General features: G+C 32.8%; 3 protein-coding genes across 5 annotated transcripts in view; 1 reads left to right on the top strand and 2 right to left on the bottom strand.

Annotated features, from left to right (window-relative positions):
- The window catches only part of LOC105161502 (importin-9), a 13,170-nt gene extending 6,661 nt beyond the window's left edge, over positions 1-6,509 (top strand). Inside the window, exons 14-34 of one of the 3 annotated variants that reach the window (XM_011079214.2) lie at positions 440-499; positions 603-663; positions 792-856; positions 957-1,018; positions 1,097-1,220; positions 1,305-1,362; positions 1,478-1,590; positions 2,218-2,295; positions 2,388-2,450; positions 2,555-2,650; positions 2,780-2,889; positions 3,439-3,628; positions 3,787-3,901; positions 4,384-4,496; positions 4,572-4,649; positions 5,466-5,528; positions 5,613-5,747; positions 5,837-5,893; positions 5,980-6,060; positions 6,153-6,224; positions 6,353-6,508. In XM_011079214.2, coding sequence (XP_011077516.1) covers positions 440-499; positions 603-663; positions 792-856; positions 957-1,018; positions 1,097-1,220; positions 1,305-1,362; positions 1,478-1,590; positions 2,218-2,295; positions 2,388-2,450; positions 2,555-2,650; positions 2,780-2,889; positions 3,439-3,628; positions 3,787-3,901; positions 4,384-4,496; positions 4,572-4,649; positions 5,466-5,528; positions 5,613-5,747; positions 5,837-5,893; positions 5,980-6,060; positions 6,153-6,200 — 1,770 coding nt within the window. In that variant the 3' untranslated portion in view covers positions 6,201-6,224; positions 6,353-6,508. Of the gene's footprint in view, positions 1-439; positions 500-602; positions 664-791; positions 857-956; positions 1,019-1,096; positions 1,221-1,304; positions 1,363-1,477; positions 1,591-2,217; positions 2,296-2,387; positions 2,451-2,554; positions 2,651-2,779; positions 2,890-3,438; positions 3,629-3,786; positions 3,902-4,383; positions 4,497-4,571; positions 4,650-5,465; positions 5,529-5,612; positions 5,748-5,836; positions 5,894-5,979; positions 6,061-6,152 lie in introns of all 3 variants that reach the window. The other 2 variants (XM_011079221.2, XM_011079206.2) reach the window with 2 other exon arrangements.
- Positions 23,324-23,842, bottom strand: LOC105162218 (RING-H2 finger protein ATL14). The gene has a single exon (XM_011080214.1). It carries the CDS (start codon positions 23,840-23,842, stop codon positions 23,324-23,326), a length of 519 nt encoding a protein of 172 aa, XP_011078516.1.
- On the bottom strand, positions 25,190-25,926 carry LOC105162211 (RING-H2 finger protein ATL3-like). The gene has a single exon (XM_011080204.2). The coding sequence runs from the start codon at positions 25,856-25,858 to the stop codon at positions 25,415-25,417; it is 444 nt and encodes a 147-aa protein (XP_011078506.2). The 5' UTR covers positions 25,859-25,926; the 3' UTR covers positions 25,190-25,414.

Here is a 26,392-nt window from a genome sequence, read left to right as displayed (position 1 = left end):
CCCAAAAAAAATCTTAACACAGACAACTGCCAAATGGAGCACTCCATCCTTCTGTCATCCCAAGTAAAAAAGAGTCACAAGAGTTTGTTTTTCACTTAGTGCGTAAAAGGACTTACCAAAAAGAATGTGCTTATTATTACTCCTCACAGTCCATCAATGTAGCCGGGAAATATTGAGTTTGACTGTCGAAAGAATGCTTAGCTGTCTTATAGGTCTTAATGGAGAGTTTTCTTGCTTGCAAATACTTCAGAGATCCTGATTTTTGTTGTGCCTGTCTAGTCCCTTTTCATGAGAATTTTTAAAATAACATAAAGGGGATTTGTGGATTCCTATGGAACTTGATTAACAGACTTTGTCACCATAATACCATATTAAATGCAACTCGAGACTCATTTTTGTTTGTGGGTCTTCTTAATTACCCCTGTTGTTGTGCTGGCAGTTAAGGGAGGCCACCCTGTTTGCTTTGGCTTCCGTGTCAGAGCAGTTGCTTGAAGCAGAGGTCACTCTTTGTGTTCTCATAATAAAAACAAAATCCTCACTTGGTTTATATTGTAAATGAGGCCCTGTAATTGTATTGTCTATATCTGTGTTTCCTCTTTTAGGTTTCTGGACCCACTATTGGGAATATGCTAGAGCAAATTTTAACTGATGACGTGGCAACAGGTGAGACATTTCTGAGAGATGCATTGGGATGTTCACTTCAGATTGATTCGGGCCATGAGATTTGTTCTTTTGTTATAAGAGAATTGTATGCTTTTATACGGAACTGAAATCCCTTTGTTTAACTGCAGGTGTACATGACTACCCCTTTCTTTTTGCCCGCCTATTTTCATCTGTTGCAAAGTTTTCGTCTGTGGTAATTATCAACAACCTCCTCTTCTTCCACCAGTCTTCATTATTCCCAGTCAGCTTTCATGTACTTTCTGAGATCTTATTTAGTTTCACTATTTGTACAGATAAACAACCAAGTAACAGAGCATTTTCTGTATGCTGCTATTAAGACAATTGGCATGAATGTGTAAGAACTTCAGTTGGATCCGGATATTACATTCCAGTTAATTTTGTTAGAATGTCACCCATTCTTCCATTTTTACAGCCCCCCACCAGTTAAAGTTGGTGCCTGTCGAGCTCTATCCCAGCTTCTGCCAGATGCCACCAGAGGAGTTATTCAACATCACGCATTGGATTTATTCTCTTCACTTACAGAACTTCTTAAAAATGTGAGGTGATACCTGTATTTTGTAGCCTGTGGGATTTGCTTTATTGTTGTTGATAGCATGTCCTTATTGCTTCCTGCTTCGTAGGCATCTGAAGAGACTATGCACCTAGTACTTGAAACTCTACAAGCTGCAGTGAAGGCTGGTTAGTACAAGTGGAATACAAACAAACTTTATGTTAGCTAGTTTTTAGGTCCTCGATGCCTATGGCATTCTCTGACCACATTCATTAGAAGCTCAATTTTTGTTTCCTTTTGTAGCTCATGAAGTTTCAGCCTCAATAGAGCCAGTTGTCTCACCGACCATCCTTAACATGTGGGCTTCCCATGTTTCTGACCCTTTCATCAGTATCGATGCTCTAGAGGTTTTGGAGGTAGATCTTTTATTTTCACTTTATTGTTTTCTGAGTTTGGTTCAGTGGAGTCTACAGAGTTATGTGTGATAAACCCAGAATTTTGTAAGTTAAAGCTACATTATGAATACAACAAGATGAATCATGATAATTTCCCTGAGATGTTCATGCATGTTCCCAGTCTGACATATACTAGATAACTTTTGCTCTATTTTCCGAAGTTTGTTAGAGTCTCTCAAAACTTTACATCTGGTAGATACTTGTCTAATTCAGCAAATTCTTATAACCATTTAATTATTTTCTTTGTTAACAAAAGGTAGATTATGGTGTGCTAAATGCCGTTGCAGATTATGGTGTGCTCTTCCAAAGGCCACAAGGCTGTTTTTGGATATTCTCTCTGTTCTTCTGACTTCTGAGTAGCATTTTGTTACTCTCTCTAGATAGCGATCTGAATAGGATGGTTTTTTGGCTGATGCAAATCTATAGTGATCATGACCAAGTTATATTTTACTTCTGAAAAAATCTTAGCTGCTGGTTACTTCGGATTTCATGGTTAACAAATTAAACGCATCACTGAATGATATTGTTTAATCCCCATGTACATCAGTAAAGGATTTGTTTACAGCTTTGTATTTTTCATCTTTGCAGGCAATAAAAAATGCTCCAGGATGTATTCATCCTCTGGTTTCTCGAGTTCTACCTTATATCGGGCCAATACTCAGTAATGTACGCAAACGACCCAGTGCTGACAACAAAAAGAAAAATCTAACAGTTGAAATTGGTCTCTCTGTTTCTTATTATATTATTTAATTTCTCAGCCACAACAACAACCTGATGGCTTAGTTGCTGGTTCCCTGGATCTTGTTACAATGTTAGTGAAGGTGATTCTTATGTTGAAGAACAGTTATTACAGTTGAGCAGGTGTTTGCTGTGACTGGAAGAGTGGTTCTGATGTTGTAAGGTTACATATTATTATATTTTACAGAATGCTCCTATTGACGTGGTAAAAGCAGTGTATCAAGTTTCTTTTGACCCTGTTGTTAGAATAGTTCTTCAAAGTGACGACCACAGTGAGATGCAGGTTACCTTCTGCTCTCTCTTAGCTTAAAGTCTCCTCTAAGTAGTTTCTATATTACTTGCACCTTCTTTTAAAATATTATATGGGCTTTAAAATATAAAATAACGCTGTTTGATGCTTTATATCTGTCAGAACGCAACCCAGTGCTTAGCCGCCCTAGTCTCTGGTGGAAAACAAGATATGCTTGCTTGGTGTGGTGATCCTGGATTTACAATGAGAAGTTTACTTGATGTGGCTTCTAGGTGATTTGCTCAGCCTTGCTTATATTACTATTTCCTGTAATGTCCAATAACATGATTTTGCCAACAGCATGAAGCTCCTTTTTTCTTTTTCGCTGTAATTTAGTAATGAACAGCTGGGTAATTACAAACTTGCTCTCACACACACACCCCAACATGCGCGCGCACACACGCACGCACACACAAGAAACACAGATAAACCTCTTAGGTGGTTTCACATAGAAACTGTCTCCCACAAATATGTGATAGTCCAATGTTACGGAGAAAATCTAACCAGTTCGTGATGCAATCTTTCTGTGGAAACTAGATATGCTTTGCAATATTTTCCCGTCTCTAAGGTGATGTTGCTTGCTTACACTTCAATCTCTACGCATCTTTTATTGTTTAGTTAGGCTTTTGTGCATGATTTTGTTTGAGCTAAGGCTGTGCATTCTGATATAATATTCTCATACTAATGTGCTAAGCCTGAGCCGATAAGCAGCAATGTAAATACAACGCAGAGATGTTTCTGTTATCTTCTCGATAACTTATTTGTTGGTTCTGGATATGCAGGCTTCTAGACCCTGATTTGGAAAGTTCTGGATCCCTTTTCGTTGGTAGCTTCATTTTGCAACTTATTTTACATCTGCCTTCAGAAATGGCACAGCATATCAGAGACCTTGTGACAGCACTTATCAGACGCATGCAGTCTTCTCAAATTTCAGCACTGAAAAGTTCACTGATTCTAATTTTCGCTAGATTGGTTAGCTTTCAATTTGATTTTGACAGATTTCTATGAGTAATGCATCATGACATTGAGCATAAATGTGTACATTCACTTCTTTCGATAAAATCACTTTACATCACTAAGTTTGGCTCTAGCATTTTCCAACAACCAGTATACATTATTCTCCAATGCAGGTCCACTTGAGTACCCCTCATGTAGAACAATTTATTGACTTGCTGGTCTCAATCCCAGCAGAAGGTCATCGAAACTCCTTTGCTTATCTTATGCTTGAATGGACTAGACAGCAAGGCAAGTATTCTGATGTCTGATTATTTTATGCCTATAATGTACTTCATTTGCATGAATCAAAATGAACTTGAAGAAAACTAATTTGTTTTAGCAAAAAGATTTTCCTGCTGCTTGTTCCAAATTTAAATTTGGAATTCTTGTAGAACAATCATTTTATTCTTACCATTCTGTCTTATATGTTTAGAACTAAATATTTCTGGCCAATCTATCTCTGGGATTAGCTATTTGACAGAGAACCCACATGTGAAGAATAATGAGTGACAAACTAGTAGTAGATTGTGCAATTAATCACTCCAATACACCAAATAACTGTCTTTCTTCGATTATTCATTGTTGGTTTGATACGAATAATGCTTGATAAACATGGTTTTGTGGAAAATTCTTTCCAAATTTTACTTTATTTCTCTGGTTGCATTTTCTTCCCATTGATAGATTGTTCCTTATAACTGCCATATGATTTGGTCAATTGCTTATTCATTCAGGTGAGGTTCAGGGAGCCTACCAAATTAAAGTTACGACTACTGCTTTAGCATTGTTGCTTTTGACTAGGCATGTCGAATTGGGGAATATCAATGTGCAAGGCCTTCTTATCAAGGTTGGCTTGAACTTCTCGTACCATTATGCATATATTGCACACTGCCATGTACTCACTCCATTTTAAATGGTATAGTCCGAGGCCGGGATAACCACCCGTTCAAGAGCTAAGCTAAGACCGGATCAATGGACATTGATGCCACTTCCTGCAAAGGTATTTGTTGTCATGATTCTTCTTCCAAAGATGGGTTTCTGGTATGCACTAATAGTGGTCAATGGTTGGAATTTCTTTGGTCCTTTTTTTTTTTGAATTTTATCAAGGATAAGTATTTATTACAAGCAGACTGTTTACTCCCTTCATGGATGACTTGAGGCCCTTATAGGTACATGCAAAAGTTGCTTTATCCTATTAGAAAATGATTACTTCTGTAGATACTTCTTAGTGATTGAAGCTGCTTGCATATAATTATTCTCTTTACATAAGGAAAAACTGAAACCCTGACTTATAAACTGATTCTATACACAGTGGACATGCTGGTGAGATATGAGAATGAACTGACACCCCAGAATCAAAGAAGAGGACTTGAGTTTGGAAAAATAATCAAGAGAGTTTAAGAATGGGAAGAAGCATACTGGATAAATAACAAAAAAGAGAAAAAGTATGGAAGCCAAATTTTGCATGTAAAAAGGACCACATCTGGAGATCATAGGTATAACTGATAGAAACCTAAGTGAATCCCTTGGAAGATAATGAACATAAATTCCTAATCTTCTGCTTGAAATTCAGGATATTCAATAATCATTCTGCTGGAAAAACCGTTCCGATAATTTGGGAAATAACAGAGTCACATATTATAGAATTGTGTAGCTTTTGTGTTCTTAAGTGCCAAGTGTATGAAAGGGGATTGGGTTTCACAAGGCAGGGTCTGGCCCTACCTGCCAGTTTAAGCATTTGCTCTGCAGATGCATGTTCTTAGTAATAGAAGTTAATTTTGGTTTAACTTTCCTATATGCTTTCTGGTCCCCATAGATTCTGGCTATATTGGCGGATGCTTTATTAGAAATCCAAGAACAAGTCGACGCAGATAATGAGGTAGTCATACATTCACTGTTCACATTTCTAATATAAGTCCATGACTGCAAACTGAAATTAGAAACATTTTCGCAATTCATGCAGCAGGATAGTGATTGGGAAGAAATTCAAAACGGAGATGCTGGAGATAATGAGAATTTCCTTTATTCAGCTGATGCTACATTACATAACAGACCCACATACGAATATCTTGACGCTATGGCAAAGGCTTTCAATGAGGTTTGACTCGTTGCAAACTAAAGTTCTCCAAATTTGTGCTATTCTTTTCACTTTCCTTAGTGGAACTTTGCTTTTATTGATTGGTTAAGGACCAAGAAGACGGCTGTGAGGATGAACTTCTATGTGCTGCCGATCCCCTAAATGAGGTATCTTATGAGGTGCAAAGTTAACAGTCTGCAACAAATTGTAGCTACCCTTAACGCTAACATGACTCTGTGCACCCATTTCACAGATCAATTTGGTTAACTATCTCCATGAATCCTTGGCAAAGTTCTCTGAGAGCGACAAGCCATTTTTCCAACATCTTTTCCAGGTCTCATTATATCCCTCGAGTCTGTCGCATCTCAACTGTTATTGACATTCTTAACTCTGGTCATTTAATCCGGTTTTGAATTCAAAATGCAGAGCTTAACGAAGCCTCAGCAAAATGCTATCGAATTGGTTTTAAGATGACGAGGAATGTGATTGTTGTACAAGGTACATCTTTGCTGAGTGTGAATGCATCAATTCTTTATAATAGCATTGGTTTTGTTCTTTTTAACCATTCAATTTATTTCATCTTGTTGAACTGCTCGAGAATCAAAAGCGAGGATTTTTCTTTCCAGGTCCTCTTCTTGGTTGTACAATAACAGGAGTATAGTCAAAAGTTTAAGAATGAGGATATAAGATTAAACAAATACTTCTCAGTTTGTATAATTGTGTGACTGTTCCAATGGTGATAAAATAAGACCACGAAGTTAGTTTGTTATGCATGTGCTTCAGTTCTTAATCGCTAAACGGGTTAAGTTGATCTTTATCCTGATTCAATAACGTATTTACTCGTAAATCAATGGTGTTAAAATAAGAGTATGATGTTAGTTTGTCGTGGATGTGCTTAAGTTCTTGAATACTAAACGCGTTAAGTTGATAGTTCGTTAATCTTTATCCTGATACGATAGCGTATTTGATCGTCTTACCCATAAAAAAGCACACACTTGTGACGATAAAGATCTTTATCGTTTGCTCTCCTTATCAGTATTGACCAAACTCTCGTTCATTAATGTTTGATGAATGGAAATATCTTTGCTTGAGCGAAAGAAATATGGATTCACTTGAGCAGCTTTTATGGTCATTTGAAGGAAGTTTAGGTTATCTACTTTTGCATGAAATGTAATTTTTCATGGCTATGATTCTATTTAAATCATACTTAAAATTACCATTCAAAAATAAACACTAAAAAGGAATAGTTTACTGAGGTCAACACAACCTCTACATTCGTCTGAACGACATAAACTGACTAAAACGACTCAGCTTGCATCCCTAACAGTAATATGATTTGCAAGTTCATTATTAATATAATTGCTAATCTTTTTTACGTGTTTCATAAAAAACTAAATAGCGACACTTCTTGAACAAAATGTCAGGACAGGTGGTGATGAAACAGCCATACATCGACTATTTTTTGGGTCATCTCATCTGTCACTATTATATTCGCACGTGGTCTATGTTCTAACTAATTAATTGGTAAGACAGGTATCTAGTCCACAATAAAGGAATGGTAGATTACATAACGGACAATTTTCGTGTCATTTATTTTAGGGATAATTCCTAATATATGGTTTATTTATATGAACAACTTTTGTATTTTATGTAATTATAAAAATTATCTATGAGAGTCAAAAAGTAGGGGAATTTATTTAAAAATTGCCAAAAAAATATAACTATTTAAAAAATTGAACAAACAAATACTTGATGAAATTGAGCAAGATTGGTCTTGTTGGAATCGTCTGGACGACAGGATTCGAACGGCTATGGTCTTAATTTGTGATTCGTCCTCACGGTGGAGAAATGGCAGCAAACAGTTTCAGCGCGAATTCTCGACGGAAAAACTTCAAATTTTCATATTTTAACAAATATTTAATAAAATTGAACTAGGTTGGTCTCGTTAGAACCGTTAGGTCGAGGCGAGTCCAGTGGCGGTGGTTCGTGATCGTTGGAATCGTCTGGACGACAGGATTCGAACGGCTATGGTCTTAATTTGTGATTCGTCCTCACGGTGGAGAAATGGCAGCAAACAGTTTTCAGCGCAATTCTCGACGGAAAAACTTCAAATTTTCATATTTTAACAAATATTTAATAAAATTGAACTAGGTTGGTCTCGTTAGAACCGTTAGGTCGAGGCGAGTCCAGTGGTGGTGGTTTGTGATCGTGGGTCGCTCCGGTGGCGGCGAATCGACGGCCGAAAGGTGCCGTGTTCGTACTAAAAATTCATTATTTACGATTGATAAAACTTGAAATTGTTTGTGGGGAAATGTTCGTCTCATCAAGGGGAGTCGAACGGTATATTTGATGGTTGACAACTCGCCATGAGGAATTTTGTTTTTTTAAATAAAAAATTGTGGCACTGCGGTGCTACTTACTTTTCTAACACATTCAGTTTCACTCTATTTTACTAATTTTTTATTTTTTTGGCATTTTTTTAAATAAATTCCCCTACTTTTTGACTCTCATAGATAATTTTTATAATTACATAAAATACAAAAGTTGTTCATATAAATAAACCATAAATTAGGAATTATCCTAAAATAAATGACACGAAAATTGTCCGTTATGTGATCTACCATTCCTTTATTGTGGACTAGATACCTGTCTTACCAATTAATTAATAATACCATTCCTTTATTATGGACTATAAATAAACCATATATTAGGAATTACCCCTAAAACCGTGGCGCCACTTACTTTTCTAACACTTTCATTTTCACCCTATTTTATTAAATTTTTTTTTTGACATTTTTTTAATAAATTCCCCCAAAAAGTATGGGTGATTTTGGAGAATGATGTTTATATTTTTTAAAATATATATATAATTTTTTAAAAGATGAGAGTGATTAGTGTAAATAGACCAATAGGTCATCTCTATTTACGTACTCAAAAAAATCCATATTTTTCTTTGAAGAATTGTATTTTAATTTCACTTATTTATGTAGGCGATGTTAATGCTACATTTAGTTTTATTACTTTTTGATATGATAAAAGTTCTCAATATTAATACTAATTCATATAATTTATATTTTTCATATATAATATATATATATATATATAGATCTAACTTTCTAAAATATTTTCAATATTCTATTGTTCAGTCTTTGTTATTATTTTATACAATGTGAATTACAATGAGCTCTCCCAAGGTTTGGTATAATTACAAATATTTTATCATTTTTTGTAAATTATCAATACGTTCTGATTTTAGTGATCGTCTAACAATTAACCCAAACCGCTAATTCCTATTAGGTTTTTATCTATTTTTTATGGCGAAGAAATCAAAATGCCCTTGTGTACTAGAATTATAATATTACCTATTTTTTTTAAATTTTTTATAGATTAAGTGGATAGTTTTTTTTATTATAAATTTCCATCCACCTCGTCTATTTTTTTTTAAAAAAGAAAAAAATATAGCAAGACAAGATTTCAGACCTCTATTTAAACAGTATATAACTTTATCAAACATTAAAAGATATTTATAATTTTTAAATAATAAATAAAATATTTATAATGATATCAAATTCATGAAAATTGGATGTAATTTACCCTTCATAATATTTAAAAAGATGTACCCTCGTGGCCTGTGCATAACAATATATGCACGAAAAAAAATGTTAAAAGTCCACCAATGACATCTGAGGTTAAGAACAATTGTAAGCCACATGTCGCAGTGGGACTACTTCTCCCACATTTTCCCGAAATGAGCTGCGAATGATACTCGGCAGGTAGGTCTGTACAATTAAAATTTTATTTATTTAATTATCTAAAAAATATAGTGAATAGTTGATGAAAAGTACTTCTAGAAAGGATTAATTTTAAATATGTATGAATAAAAAATTATTAATAAACTAATAATTTTTATTGGGAAAAGTTAAATGTAGTTAGGGACAATTATTTACTGTACAAGTTTTTTATACTCATATAAAGTGAGATAAATAGACACATATTTAATAAAATTAAAATATTTATATTTCGAATTTATTCATGAGATATCAACTTCAACTTCAATAATAACTAAATTAAGACATTATTCAATGATATGTACTCCATTTATGGTGGGAGAGAGTGGAAAATCGAACGGCCAGGAAGGAGTAGGTTTTCCCTTTCGGGAATCAAAGCCGTCTGTTGGGCGTGAAAGCAGGATGTCCAACTAAGTGTTAAGATATTGTTCCTTTTGTTTGTACATGCAATTCAAATCAAGGTTTTCTTTCACGTGTTCATGTCCAGTGGTTTTTTTTTTGTCCGGTGGTTTATCATCCATTAAAGTTCGCTCCTCTTTTTTTTTTTTTTTAATAAAAATAATTGAAGTCTATTCAAGAAATGAATATTAATCTTTTATTTAAAGAGGGTTTTGAGCTCATGCATTTTTAAGTTCATAAGATATTAAATTTTAATTTTAGGATTAATGTTTAAAATGCTGATAAAATAAAATTATGGGACTTATCAAATGCTAGTTTTGAATATATAAAGTTGGTTAGCATTTATATATTGACATTTCATCTAATTTTGTGTGTTTTTCTTTTTTCTATAAAATTAAATATAGGAATTTAATGGATGGACGAATTAGATATTGTCATGTGTGAATCAAGTAATTTAAGAAAATTCAAATTATATCTCGTCAATAAAGTTTTGAAGAAATGAAGTTATAGTTAAGAAAATTCAAATTATGTGTGTGTTTAAAGAAGTGAATGCAAAGGGTAAATGTTATAGTTAATTACCTAAGTATGTGTTTTGAATAATTTTAGTATTTCAATTTCATTTCTTAATGTTATCATTATTAAACTTTTGTTTTTGTCTCAAATTATGTTTTTTTTTTACCGTTTCTCAACAAAATTATGTAACTGACACATGGCTTATTTTGTAAATTTTGTTTAAAATATGAAACGCGTTCTTATTGTGTTTACTAGACAAGCACATTCTGCATCCAAATAGGGTATTACAAGCCCATGCCATGTTTCGCAACACGATGATGTTCTTTGATTCGGACTTTCAATGCACGAACATATCAAAACACACCCAAGCTGTGTTCTACCTCCAAAATTTTGTTTTCATTCTAAAATCACGCTTTTATCATAATTCCACGTCACAAACACAAACGAAAGCTACTACTAAAAATATTTTAACACGTTTCTATGCTTTTTGAAAATTGTGTGCATAACGCCCCAAATTTTCACTTTTCACAGTAGGCCAAAAGTAATTTGTTTAGCACATTTGTTCATCATCGGGTCATACCATACAAAAGAACACAAAACAATGACAAATTCTATAATTTTACCAATTTGAGAGACTAAAATGACACAATCGAATTTAAATTGGTAATTTTACCTTACAAAAATCATAACCCGGCCATATTTTTGTTGAATAATGGTTAGAGTGATTAATGCGAGACAAAAACTAAAAACTAGAATGTTAATATCGAAAAATGAATTTTAAACACATAATTAATAAACCAACTGTATTTAATTACCGAACACAAATCAAGAAAGAAGATTTGGGAGGTGTCTGAGCTCTCTCGTTCAAGTCCACCAAATCAAATATTCATGGTGTTGCGAAGGTAAAACTATTGAGTGTCGTGCACGAAGCTCAACATAATTCTGCATTTATGGCATGATTGTGGTGCTAAATCCACGAATTACCATTACCGAAGATCAAACATCAACTTCATCGTCAACTTGTCGACTTATAATGAGTTTATTATATTAAAATCCTATATAACTTCTTCATAATGATCTGTTTCGATTTTAGATTATTTTTGTGTGTTTTATGGAGATAAAGAGAGAAAAATAGAAATAAATTAGTATTTGTTAGAAATAGTGTGTATGTTAGAATTTATTTTTGGAGATAACTTAAGATTGTGTAAAATAGGTGTTGTATGTTTTATTTTGTATCTTGAGAACAAAATTTAGTATTTATTGTCAAATCACATCTATTTTATATATATTTGTCATTGTACATATATTATTTTGTTGGTAAGGGGCTGAATTATATGTATATTATTGTGTATATATATATTTGGATGAAATATATTTGCGAGACAAAATTCATTGTTTATCGTCAAATTATATTTTATTCAAATTTTAAAAAACTCAAAACCTACAAAAATACACAATTAAAAGTGAAAAAAAATCCACTCAAATTAAATTTTGATCGCTTTCTTTAGATTATAAATCAATCATATCCGATTAAACTCGAATTGGGTTAGAATTTTCGAATTGAAGTGTTGATTTCTCTTCTTAAAATCTATTGGAGATAGAGTTATTATATACAAATGTATGTCGTAATTAGTTGTAGGATGAGTTTATCTTTCAGATAATCACCAATGCAAGGATAAGGCCTCATCATCCTGATGCAAATTTCTTACCAGCAAACCACATATATTATATAAAAATTATATTCCAGACCACCTGATGGTGATAGAGATTTTCAGCCTACTCCAGAAAAATAGTACTGTAACAGAACAGCCACATTCTTGGAGCTATACTTGGAACTTAATGATGATGATGATCATAAGAGACGTCCTTCAGCGCAGCCACCATCTCTCACTGCTACTTCTTTCACTAACATTGGCGAAATTGAAAACCAAGACTTGTTGATGAAACTGATGATCAGCACCAAATCTCAGGTGATGTCTGCATAGAGGACAAGTCCAGTGCCCGTATCCAATCCACCGGTCGAAGCAAGCTCTGTGGAAAACATGGCCGCACATCAACTCCCTGATTTCCTCCCCTTCACGGATGCTGCACAGACAGACCGTGCATTCGTCTGAGCCGGTTTTGCACGTTGATCGCCTTGTGACGGTGTAGGGTTCAACATTTGGTACTATTGTGTTTGGAGCAGAGGAAGAGTGGAAGAATGATTGGTGGAGGAGGAAATCCCAAGCCCCCTTCATGTGGGAGAAGATGAGAATTATTTTGTTAAGCATGATGAGTGGTTTGTGGAACTGTGGGAGCATGGTTGAGGGTTTGGTGACAGTAGATCGATGAATATGGAGAAGTTCTTGGAATTGTTGCAAATACTCTAGAGTATTTATACACGCAAACGAGTGAAATTAGAATTAAAGTTTGAAAAATTGAAAACGTTATAACGCACATAAAAACAAACATCATGTTTAATGTGTTTTATTCCATCACCTGAGTGGGATCAGGGAGTAGTGGCGGCTGATGTAATAATTATTTTGAACTCCACTGTTATGCGTTGGTAGGCTATCGACTCAATCTAATCACCACCATAAGAAATTCGAACTAATGTCACATCTTCTACTTTAACAAAACAGGTAAGTAGTTGACGAGGTCTCATTTCCTGACTCCCACCGCTGTCCTTCCTTGTGTGTCGGAGATATAAAGCGAGTGCACCGGAAAAGAACGGGAACTGGGAATTGTTGGAGATTTTGTTTTATAACTGAAGTGAAAGGAGCACGTCTTACAATTCTGGATTCTGAGGTTGTTGCTCATCGTAATTACAAATGGGTTTGCTTTGAGGATTCTTGTAGGAAAGATGTAATAGGTTGGGCTACAACATAAATTTCAGCTTTGAAGGGAAAAGTCAAGAGTAGATTAATAGTAGATATTCCTGCAATATGAGCCTCACAATTACACAATAGATGCTGATAGGGAACTGGAAGAGATGGGATAGTTTTAGGAAACAAGAGATGCATCTTTTGGAGAAAATTTTGTCTTTTCATTAATTGTAACTATTAAATTTATGGGTATGGCTAGAATTTCAACCCTAAAAAATCTGTGGATATGAATGGTAAGATTTAATGATCTAAATGCATAATGGTGACAACTCCAAAATAGGTTTATAACAGAATTAAATTGAATGTCATAATACTTTAGAAAATGAAAAAGTACATAAGAAATTTAAATTAGTGAAGCTCACCTAACAGATAGAATTGATAGTTCTTTTTGAATTTGAATTGCGACAGAATCTTCATATGGAGGTTCAACGCAAATTTAAATGGACAAGAAAAAGGAAAACAAGGAACAAAAACATTTTTCGTACAGTAATTTAGGGTCTTTAATTTCATTTTTTGTCCCATTGGTTATGAAATTTTCACTTTTGATCCTGTAATTTATAAAAAGTAGCACTTTTGGTCCTATAATACTGCATTTTCGTTATTTGTTTTAATGAAAAATGCCACATGCTTAGCACTTAAAAAGTAGAGTCTTTACACTTTTGATCCTGTATGTCACAGGATTTTTCACTTTTGGTCCCATATGTTACAGAATTTCCACTTTTGTCCCAAAGCTTTTAAAAAGTAACACTTTTGATCCCAAGCAATTAATGGCCACGTGGCCTTCTCTGTTAAACATCTAATAAAAATGTGTCAGGGGACCAAATTGTTAGAATAGGTGACCAAAAAACCAATTGGATTGATCTTTATGTAGTCTGTTCCGACAATTTCGGTGTAATTGTAACATTTTTTATGAATAAAGTGAGTATTTATTATTTGAAAATTATATTTGTTGTGTTCACTAATTAAGTTTATATGCTTAACATTACAATAATGCCCACAAATCAAATTATACAACCTATGTAGTTGGGCTGCGCATTAGATGGTGACCATGAAACCAACTTCTGATGATTAGATTTGAAACGTTCCAAGTCGAGGACCTCGAGATTGAGAATCGAGAGTCCTATTGAGACTTGCGCTAAAATTACATTCATTGGATGAGTGCCGTATTTTATTAGCGATAGACGTTGGATGTCTATGCAATTTTAGTGGGTGATTGACAAGGTTGTCAAGCCGACTCAACTGACTCGTGGAAAGTCGTCATATGGAAGCCTTGGAGGCTTGGTCAGTATGACTAGATCTTCCTGGCTTCGATAGTACGGGATTAGTTCTCGAACTTGAGAAACCATAGCAGTTGCATACATATAATGGTTGTATCTTGGATCTGACGAAAGATGATTGTATATTGGATATGGTCTTATAAGTCTTGTTCAGTGCAATCAGAATATATAGTGAGGACGGTGGGTTCCAAGATAGAACCCGTCACCTATCAGTATATGACAGTCGAGTCTCCTATGTGCTCTAAGATAGTTCGTGCTCTTAAAGTCTGTGGTCACAACAATTGGTTGAGTAGGGAATGGTTTCCTATGTCAACCAATAGAGCAAATGCATCTCGAGTTCTCGAGCATTGTGTCTAGTCCAGGATGGGAACTTACACCCATTTGCTATTAGTAGTCGTTAAATAATATTTGAGTTAGGCCATTAACATTTTATTTGTAATTAATATGTTCAATTTTCTTTTATATATATATATTTAAAATAAATAAAAAAACAAAAATAATAGAATCCATCGGGTTAGACTCGTCTGGATGGATTTTATACTGAGGCAGAACAGGTTCCGAATCCACCCAAACCGACCTCAAAATCGTCCATTTTCATCCTTAGTTGTGAGGCGTCAATGTTAACGATCAAAAGAAGACATAATTGGCAGAATCTTACACGATTTGATCATTTATTTTGTTGTTTGGAGCAAATCTTGGAGAGTTGGAGGATATCATTTGGTGTGGTCATGGTTGTAGCAGCCGTCCAATGTCCTTTTACGATTGGTAAGCCCACTTTCCATCTGGGAATTGGGCCCCAGAATTTGATGCTATTGTCTCTTGATACTGGACACGGGCGCACATGAAATGCGTTTGCATTATGCATATCTATCTATAATAAAATAATAATAATTTAAAATATATATAATTTTTTATTATAATTAATTGATATAATTAAAAAAATAATAAATATTAATTACTTATAGTTACAAATCTATTAGTCATCGTTTCTACAAGTGTCAAACACATTAGCTACAACTAAAAACTATGATAAATATTATGACTATAGGTAAAAATCCTAATAAATGTTAATTAATCCTTGTCAACATTTAAATTTTCATATTGATTCTGTTCGACTGTTGCAAATAATCTTGATTTGCTATTATTTTTAAATTGTAGTAATTTATAATGTAAAATATATATAGTATAGAGAAAAATCTTTTTTTTTTTTTTGTATAGTGTATATATGTTGCAGATTTTATGTATGCGCATAAATTTGTAAAGACATTAAATATAAAATATTATAATAACTTCTTTATTGGTTTATGAATGTACATGATGTTAGGGATAGATGAATTTTAAAGAGGTTTTGAAATGTGATTTTTCTGTCCTTAAAATGAAATTTGTGTCCACTAAATAGTTGCTGCTGGGTGAAAGCAAACTCATTTTTAGGATACAACAAAATTAATCAAAACTTGCCGAATAATAATTTTGGAAGCATCCTTTCAACGGATACTTTTAAACTAATATGAAGTGAAAGAACTTATGGAAATTGAAGTGTTAAATTGGCACTTGATTTCATATCTTTTTTTTTTTTCTCCAAAAAATATGCATCTCTTCGATTATACCTATTTAATTGAAAAATTGCAACCTTTCAGAAAATATCTTTTCTGATCAGATGCTTCTGAAAAGCAACTTTAAAGTTTTGCATAAACGTTCACATTCTTTCGGCAAATACTATGTATTATTTGCAATGTTTTATAAAAGAATAAAATAAATATAAAACGTATTTTTTGTATATATATATAGATTATATTATTATTATATAAATTCCCTTCTTTCTTACCTATTCCTTCCAATTTTTAATTTGTATTTTAAGTTGGATAATTCTTTATTAAACACTTAAAATTTAATTTTAATTTTTTATGTGGGACATAGAATATATATATATATATATATATAAAAGCTATCCAACACTCAGTTCATGATACATGAAAAAATTATAATTTGATAATTAAAATAAATTAATTTAATTTGACTAAAAAGGAAAAAAGTTTGAAATAAAATACGATGGATCAAAGCGGAGAAAAATAGGAAAATTCGAGTAGTCGAATGTAATATCCAGTTATAGTAAGAGAAATTTTTATAATCAAGATATAGTTGTCCGGGATAATCAATAAGATTCTTTCCAATCTACTTCCTTAAGATTTGATATAGTTATAAATATATTTATATTGTTTAAAAAATTATAATTACCCCATTGATTTAGTGTCTGTCTAACAACGAGCTTATTCCATTAATCTTTATTAGATTTCTATCTAATTTTTGATGAATTGACCAAAGTATCCTTTTGAATTATATAATACGAAAAAAATTGATAAATCAAATTTTGTTAGAGGTAATCAATAAGATCCTTTTTAATCCACCTCTTCTAAGTTTTAATATAAATATAAATATATCCTTGTTGTTAAATGACAACTATCCCATTTATTTAAAGACTGTCTACAACGAGCATATTCTATTAGCATAAGTTAGGTTTTTAGTTTTTATTCATTTTTTATGGTGAATTGATCAAAATGTTATTTTGGATTATGAAATATGATTTTATATATTTTTTTAAATTTCTTAAAATATTTTTATGGACAAATATGTTATGTGGATTAGTTACTTTTCCTACCCTCATTTTTTTTTCTTGTTTTACATTTTTACAAATGTTTTGTAAAAGAAAAATAAAATCAACAAGGGTAAAGTAATAATTTCCACCTCATTATCTAGGGATTACATAACTATTTTTTATTTGAGATGGTATTTATAAAAAGAGAGATTAATAATTATGTCAAATTTTAGGAGAAATAAGTATAATTTTATTTTCTCACTAATTCTTGTTCTAAATAGATTTGCATTTATTTTACCGATAAAAAATCATCGTTTCAACTTTAGTTTTACATACTAAAATTACAAACTTCATGTCCTAAAAACACCCACATACATGCCCATAATTTTACGAACATTATCAACTATAGGTCTAAAACAAGACACAAATATCATCAAACACCTCTACCACGTCGCATACTCAACAATGAACGAACAAGTTAGTTACTCCCCATTATTCTTACATCTAAGTTGCCTCAACGTAGCCACCATCTATCACGACCACCATAACCGGAGGCGTGAAAGTTGATCACCACCAATTCTTGGTGGAGCTCCGCCGCTATAGGTGGCAACTTTAGTCTATTCCGGCACGTTGGACAAGTCATGTGGCCGTACCCCAACCACCTGTCCAAGCAAACTCTATGGAAAAAATGGTCGCATCTAAGCTCTCTAACTTCATCGTCTTGGTCGATCTTGCACAAACAAACAGCACATTCGGCTGACTCCCCCGAGTCAACAACATTTTTATAAAATGTAACGTTAAAATCATCGACATGTTCTGGTAACATGATTCCATAAGGGTATTGGAAGAAGGATTGGCAAAGAAGGTAATCCCATGCCCATTTCAAATACATGAGGACCGAAACAACGTAGTTGAATACGACTGATTGTGGTACGATTTGAATCATAGTTACTATCCAAAGTTGCTGACGGCTTATGAGCGGGCAATTTTTTTTTTTTTTTTTTCGGGGGAGGAATGAAATAGAGAAAGGAAGTAGCTAGAGATTGCTTATAATGTTATTGGTGGAGTAGTGGTGATTTGCAATTGTTTTGGGGGTATATATAAAGAGCATGGAAGAATTTTCCAAGTGGGTGCAAGGTGAAATTTTTCGTCTTCTGTCAAACAATTGTATGGAAAAATTCACCTTTGAACATGTTTTATTTTACTTTGTTCAACAGAGGTTATCTGGGAGAAGTAATATCTTTTTTAAACTAGGATTAAAAATTAATATTTGTCTGCTGGTTGACCACCATGTCTTGCTTAGCCAGGGTTTGGTGATGTAGTTAGAGGAATTCAGGCCTCACGTGCCGATGAATAAGAGATGGCATTCTTAGCACGCAACGAAAACCTAGAAAGACATGGATTAACTAGGGGGAAATACAAACATACCCCTCAAAATATTCAAATAGAATAAGGATTCTTTTACACAACTTGATCCGACATGACCCAATAACCCGACATCTTATGACACATAGACCAACCTATACAAGTACAAATAGTTGTCCAATAAATAGTGTAAAGCCATTTGGGACCGAGGTATATTATTTTTTTAGAGTATTTTTCATACCCAACTAATTTAAATATCAAAGGGTGTTAATTAGAAACCTCCAAGCAAGGCCAACAGTTGCTTGTTGCAATTGAAACTAAAGAATAAAGAGAACATATCTCCAATACTCTTGAAACTCGAGGTTGAAAGAAAAAAAATAGTTTATTGTCGATTAAATCTCTGAACAGAATTATTAGTTAATAAAAAAAAAAGAATCAATCTTAGGTTAGGTAAAACATTTGTGAAATTGACTAAAATTTGGATTATCTCAAAAGCATGTGAGATTCAACCCAAAAATACTTTACTGCTATAGCAATATTTCAAAAAAATATCAAGTCCAAAAGATAACTATAGAAATTAAGAAAAATACACAAAATCGACAGAAAAATAGAAAAATATAGAGAATTATGCCCGTGCAGTTCTCGAAATGATAGAATTTCACGATGAACGACAATCCCTCACGAGAGTTGGATTCTCCTCTCGAAAATGATTAAAACAGTGGGTGCATGGCCTTTCGCGCAACTCCAATCAGATCAAAAGTTATGATCACTCGAATTTTCATCGTCAACCATGCAACCAAAGCGCTAAACCCTCGAATTATGTCTATTCAAACACTACTTCAAAAGTGCATCCGCCTCTTGTTTTACATTACCCAGGTTCCAAGCATCTATCTAGATGGGAATAACTCGAGGTTATTGCAGCCTCGAACCCGAATTATCACAATTACAGGGTCGGAAAAGCATTTTCCCGATTACTTAATTAGTCGAGAACTAATAGAGCTGCGTCAAATTTTATTTGGACCCAGTTTACCTCTTCTAATAATATTCTACAAGTCATCTCAGTCGTTAAGGTTATTCGTTGGGTGCATCCACGTTATGATTAGATTGCTATATAGACATGTTGGACTTGGGGAAAATATGTTTGAAAGTTAAACATCACGTCTGCTAATATTGTTTTAGAATAAGTTTGATGGCGATAGTTGTGATAATTGTCCGTTTGCTAATGCTGAAAATAACATCCGTGAAGAGACACAATTTACATATTCAAAAATTACTATTGGTAGATTCAAACCCAACAAGATATTTGTTGGGTTATTGCCATGTTTGGTTTTGTATTCATTTTCAAGTTTAAATGATAAATGTGATTTTAGTTTTGTATAAATTTTTGTGTGAAAATTAGAATATATATTTGAATTATAGTTGATGATTGTTTATATCGTTAATGGTGTCAAATTAATATACTTTTTTATAAGATGAGAATAATAGTTCTATTTTTTAATTGATTTAGAGTTTTTAGTAATATCAATTATGAAAAAAAGGAGGGTTTGTTATTAGTTTATAAAACTAATGAATATTAAAATTCTTTTACATGTATGTAAATATATATATATATAAACTAATGATTCAAATGGGAATGATGGTAAAATATTTTCAGTGAGAATATGTATAAATAATAACTATATTTTCACATTAATTATTATTTCAAAAACTTAAAATTAAAAATGGAAAGAAAACCAAACAAGGAATTTATTATTATTATTATTATTACTATTTATTTACTACTTTTTTTATGTTTTTGCCCTCCTATCCATTTTTTCATTTTTCTTTGTCTATGCTTAATTCCTTTTTCCTTGTAATAAACCAACAAAATTTAGCATAAGATATATCTTATCCAATGGAAAATTGAAAATCTAGACATTCAAACATGCTTTATTCATCTTACCTAATTAAAATACGGTTAACATCAAACTTTAAAATTTTATCGAGTAAAATTTTTAACTTATATTTAAATAAAGATTTTAATCACAGATGCTGACGAACATTAGAGCACTCGACTTCTATATTTTTTAATTAAATTGGTGTCTAGAACCTTATCCTCCTTAATAAACAAGTAATTGCCCTAGCTATTCTATTATTTCTATGTTTATTTTTTCTTTACTTATGTTCTCTTAATTAAAATATATTCATAAAGTAAAAAAAGAATTATTATAAATAAATAATTTATTCAATATTTTGTTATATTATATATTTAAGAAATATGCACGCGCATAGACTGCAATATTTCATTAATTAGCATCAAATATTGAAGAGTAGTTGCTGACATGACTTGCCCTTCAATATAGCAAATGTACTGACTATCACATTTTTCCACTTAGTTTATAAGTGATTAATGACATGGGGAAAAAAAATGTTAGAAACAACCATACGGTGTTAAATATTAAATATTTAATATTTTTTTTCTAACGACTTAAATTTTTAAATGATATCGTTATTTAACATAATATTAAAATCAAATCAAATATGAGATCGTGGATTGAATTTCGTTGCCACTAATTTATAAAAAATATATCTAACAAATAAAATTTACACATAAAAATATACATTAAAATATTAATTATTAAATAATTTTCATCTCCAACAAGTACGTACTACCGTATGTTATTAGACAAAAGTCCTGTGCCGGTGTTGAAGAGAGAAGAATGAAAAAGCAGGCTGTTTCATCTAGATGCGCGACACTGCTTAGTATTATTTAGCAATTCAAGGAGTAATATTTAGTCCACTGGTTAAAGTTCACTGAGTTTAGTCCACATACGCACAAAAATAATTGAATAGTAATATTTAAACAGTTGGAGGAGTGTTTTACAATTAAGAGCTTACGAGTTCGAATCTTACGAGGTATTTTAGTATATATTTTTAATACTAGTATGTCGTTTTTTATTTATTTTAGATTTGATAATTAATTTAAAAATATCGATCGATTTAGAACTATTTATATATTAAAAAAAAATACATAATTGGAAGGAGGCAGGTAAAAGTCGTTGAGTTTTAGTCAAGTCTGTTGATGTCCAATTTAATTTTCTTCCCACTACACTGATAAATATATATCAGAAGGCAGCTTGACTTGGCTAGAAACAAATTGGGCATAATTACTCGTCTATACATTCAATTCTTTTGGAGGGAAACTTAACGTTGCTATATATATATAGTAGGTTTTAATAGAAAAAATTATTCAAGAAATTTAAAATTTTAGACTAATAAACCATATACAAAAAAAGTCTGAATAAAGTTGGCTGTTCGACATCGATTATTTCCCAAAATCAGGTTGCAGTGTAAAACATGTAAGACGACTGAGAAAAGTTCCGAATAGAAATTCTTTAATGCTTAAATCAGAATCAATGTAATTTTCGAGTCGTTTTCTGCTTCCAGATATTGGATGAATATTAATTTGTCTAAGGAATTAAGAAGGTTTAGAAAGTAAGCATTCATAAAATATAATTACTATATACAGAATCGTAAACGTATCAGAATCTAACATCACAAATATCACGTACGTTTTGTAAACAGGAAAACATTAATTAACAAGTTTGAAATCACGTAGGTTTCTAATTGTCATTTGCGTGGTTCTCAATCACAAAAATTAATTATAAGGTGAGTATAATTAATTTTACTTATAAAGTGTTAAAATTAGTTACGACAAAAATCTATTTTTAACACTAGAACAAATATTGCTTTCAATTATAATTAATTATTATAGTTAAAAGTAAAAAAATTGTAGATGATACTAATTAATCAGGGTTGTGCGACGACTATTAGTTGTTGTTTCTACAAGTAAGGGCAAAATATATATTTACTACAGCTAAAAATTATAACAAATTTTAGCCATGAATAAAACTATAACAAATATTGATTAATTATGATTAAAATTTAAATTTTTGTATTAATTTTTATTTAATCGTATTAGATAAAATTGATTTATTATAATTTTAAGCTGTAGTGATTCAGTGCAGAGAATAATCAATTTTTTTGGCATAATTAGAGATTTTGATGGGATAACTACACATATATGTTGAAATTATTTGCCAAGAAAGCGATTGTTGGTCTTGGGAGACTCGGTTTATTTCTTTTCCATGATAGGAACCCTTTTCTTTAGTTTATTTTCCGGGAAATGAAATGGTAAATTTAACATCATACATTCATCAATTATGTAATTATTCCACTGTACTATTTACTTAGAGATCTACGAGAAGAGGTGATAGATAGGTAGGCATCCCCTTTCAATTCTCTAGAATACGATGGGAGTCTGTGTACTTGTCATGTCCTGAGTTTATGGTTAATTTCCGAACTCACTGAATAACATCTTGAAATTTGGACATGAACAATTTGTTTTTTTGGCTGCCCTCCGATGATTTCCCTCTGGGGATGGTTAGGGGAGAGTGGAGAAATGTCAAAAACTGCATTCAATTCAACGCACATAGTTGAACACCCAACCAAATTCCATCCGAGTTTTTTGAAACTTGAGTTTGCAATTTGCATGCACTTGCACTAGACTAGACCATTTCACAAGGAGAGTCAATGGAGGACAACCTGGTTTTGTTGAAAAGTCATCTTAATTAACAGTCCAAATTTAGAGAAAATGGCTCCCCAATTTGGCATTTTGCACCCCTGTGATATTGCGAATGAACATATTGCAACAAAAATACTCAAATTTTCCCATAATTTTAATATCAAATATTACATGAAACAATAAAAAAATTCAGAAGAATTACAAGTCTGTACGTGCTAGATTACGTAGTTTTGATCATCGCAGCCACCATGCACAGCGATCACTGTATCTAGAGGCGGCGCAGAAGTTGATTAGTATGAGTTCCTGGTGGAGGTCCACCGTGCCTGGCGGCAGCCTGAGGTTGCTCCGGCACAAGGGGCATGTCATGTGGCCGTACCCCAACCACCTATCCAAGCAAGCCCTATGAAACGAATGGTTACACCTCAGCTCTCTGACGTCTTCCCTTTCATCAATTTTGCACAAACAAACAGCGCACTCCTCCGAATCATTTTCGTAGCACTTAACGTTAAGGCCATCGGCATATTCAGGCTGCAGTCTCAGGCCATTAGGGTGGGAAAAGGAGTGGAAAAGAAGGCAATCCCAGGCCCACTTCAGACGCAGGCTGATCGCAACCACATAGTTCAGCACAACCCATTGCGGCACCATTTGCAGCATTCTTGGCAACGGCCTGTTTGGTGTTCCAGAAAAATGAGGGCCCAACTTGGAACTGGAAATGGGTTTTGTCTGGCTGTAGTGATATTTGGCAATCAGCATATAGGGTATTTATAGAGGAAAAATATGGGATATGGATGTAATTTTCCCGTCAGACCAAACTGAATTTTCCACTGGACGTACACACGTAGTTTTTTTTTTTCTTCTTATTGTCCAAAATTCAACCTCTGGTCGTAGATGGATAACATGAACATACATATACTTTTCCAACTTGTCCTTCTTTAATTAATAGGAACCCGTTTACCCAAGTGTATAACTATGTATCTAATAAAAATTGGTGTGGATTTTCACGACTATTTTTCCCCCTATGTAACAGATGAAATGGTGGGATGCTACGTGGTAAGACTTGCTTGGATTTGGGGTCTGCGTCGTCAATGCTTTACGAGGACTTGCATTAATTAGAGCATCATCGGGTGTAAACCTTGTAAGTTAAGGTTTATGAACTGGTCAACTACTATAATACATAATTAGAATGTTCTATGCATGTACGTGCGAGGATTAATTGGAAGTCATGTTTAAGGGATTTGTGGATAAGTAACCGCGTCCTGATTTTCTATTATATCTTATGTTTCACTTTACTTAAAAAATTTTAAGTGCAAAAGGTATTTTTAAAATATACACTTAGGTTGTATTCAGATTTTATAAATTTGAATTTGAACGAAGGATTTGAAAAAAAGATTTCAAATGACTCTATTTGAAAAATAACATTTATATTTATCAAAACTTAATTCAAAATTAGAATGAAAATATCTGAAGTCCTTTAAATTTAAAATTGTCCGAACATATTTCAAGAATTTATTATGAAGAATTAAAATCCATGATTTCAAATGGTTCTATCCAAATACAACTTTATCATTTAATTACAACTTAAACAAAAAAAATTAGGATTACCCAACTTCACAAGTATCATTAACTTCTGATTTAAAAATATATTTTTCTAGCAGTTTGAACAAAAGCAGAAATTAACATTCATAACACCTGAAAAGTATTTCATTTTATTTTGGGTTAAATTCACTTTGATCCTCTGTGACAAATTATTAAAAATCCTCCTATGAAAGTTTTATTATAAAAAATCACTCTTATATTACGAATAAATAATCACACTGCCCTTAGTCAATTTCAATCTAACTTTTAGAGACAATGACTAAAATGCCCTTCTACTTAACTGGTCAAACTAAGCCTATTAATATATAATTATTTTAATTTATAATATATATGATTTATAACTATTAAAATATATTTATAATATCACGGGGGTCTCTAAATTTTTCACATTTTATTTTTTTAAGTCAGAAACTAAAAAGTAGTTATCTAGACTTCTCGTAAACACTCCCTTAATATATGGTGGATTTTTTTCAACTAACAATTGACCAGATATGAGATTTAGAGTTAATTTATAATGAGTAATATTAAGTTTATAAATTGAGGGAAGAAAAAAAATGCTTGCACAATAATGGAATGCATGTACACATACATACATATATATGTGTAGACTAAAATATTGGTGGAAAAATAGAATGGATGAGGTGAAGCAAAGGAAGTAGACAACCTCATCTCCAGACACTCATAAATCAACGAATAAGTTAAAAGGTAGAAATCACAAAAGTATATCGATCAACGCAGCCACCATGTGCAGCCATCATCCCTCGACCTGGTGGCGGCGGTGTAAAAGTTGATGACTACCAACTCATGGTGGAGCTCGGCAGCGAACGGAGGCGGCTTCAAGTTATTCCGGCACAGTGGACATGTCACATGCCCGTATCCAATCCACCTATCCAAGCACACCCTGTGAAACAAATGGCCACACCTCAATTCTCTAACTTCATCTCCTTCCTCGATTCTGCACAAACACACAGCACATTCTTCTAATTCCTCGGACTTGGCATCCTTTGTGTAGTGAGTGACGCGGAAGTTGTCAACATGTTCGTGTAACATGATTCCTGCAGCACGAGGTTGAAAGAAAGATTGGTAAAGAATGTAATCCCATGCCCACTTTAGCTGTGTCGCGATCAGAATCATGTAGTTTAGGACAAGTGATTTAGGCATGATTTGAAGCATTTCTTCGTCTGGATTTTGGATTAAGGCGATGAATAAGCTCAAGAATTGGAGTTGCTTTTTTGGTTTGGCAGCTGAGGTGGGGTATTTATAGGCATATGTTATCATTACATTTGGTGGGGTGGGGTGGGGTGGGGTGGGGTGTAGACGAGAGAATTTTTGGTCCAACATATGTTCAAAGAATTCTTGTTTTGTCTTAGAGATGTCATAGTTTGATGTTGGTTTTGTATTAAGGCTGTAGTCTTTGTGGCAGCGGTCCAAGTACGTCTGGGAATAAGCATAACACAGGAAGGTTCGTCCGACCGTTAACTGCTCCAATTTTCACTAGTTAAGCAATGATGTAAATATGGTCAAATTCGATTTGAGTTCAAAATTTTTATATAAATTTTATAGTAAGTGTAATATATTATTTGTGTAATTAGTATATAATTTAGGTAAAAATGACCAAATCATATAAAAGTGTATCACACTTATTTCGTAATTGATTTAATTCGATTAAACTTGATTTGAATAAAAAAATTTATGGCTATAATTATA

This window comes from Sesamum indicum, linkage group LG1, assembly GCF_000512975.1.
Source record: "Sesamum indicum cultivar Zhongzhi No. 13 linkage group LG1, S_indicum_v1.0, whole genome shotgun sequence".
In the NCBI taxonomy this organism is placed as follows: Eukaryota; Viridiplantae; Streptophyta; class Magnoliopsida; order Lamiales; family Pedaliaceae; genus Sesamum; species Sesamum indicum.
Note: the sequence above shows the minus strand (reverse complement) of the source record. Positions and strands in the feature narration are given on the sequence as shown.

Coding starts and splice junctions, on each gene's coding strand:
- LOC105162218 (XM_011080214.1), bottom strand. CDS start 23,842: ATGCTGATTGCCAAATATCACTACAGCCAGACAAAACCCATTTCCAGT.
- LOC105162211 (XM_011080204.2), bottom strand. CDS start 25,858: ATGCTTCAAATCATGCCTAAATCACTTGTCCTAAACTACATGATTCTG.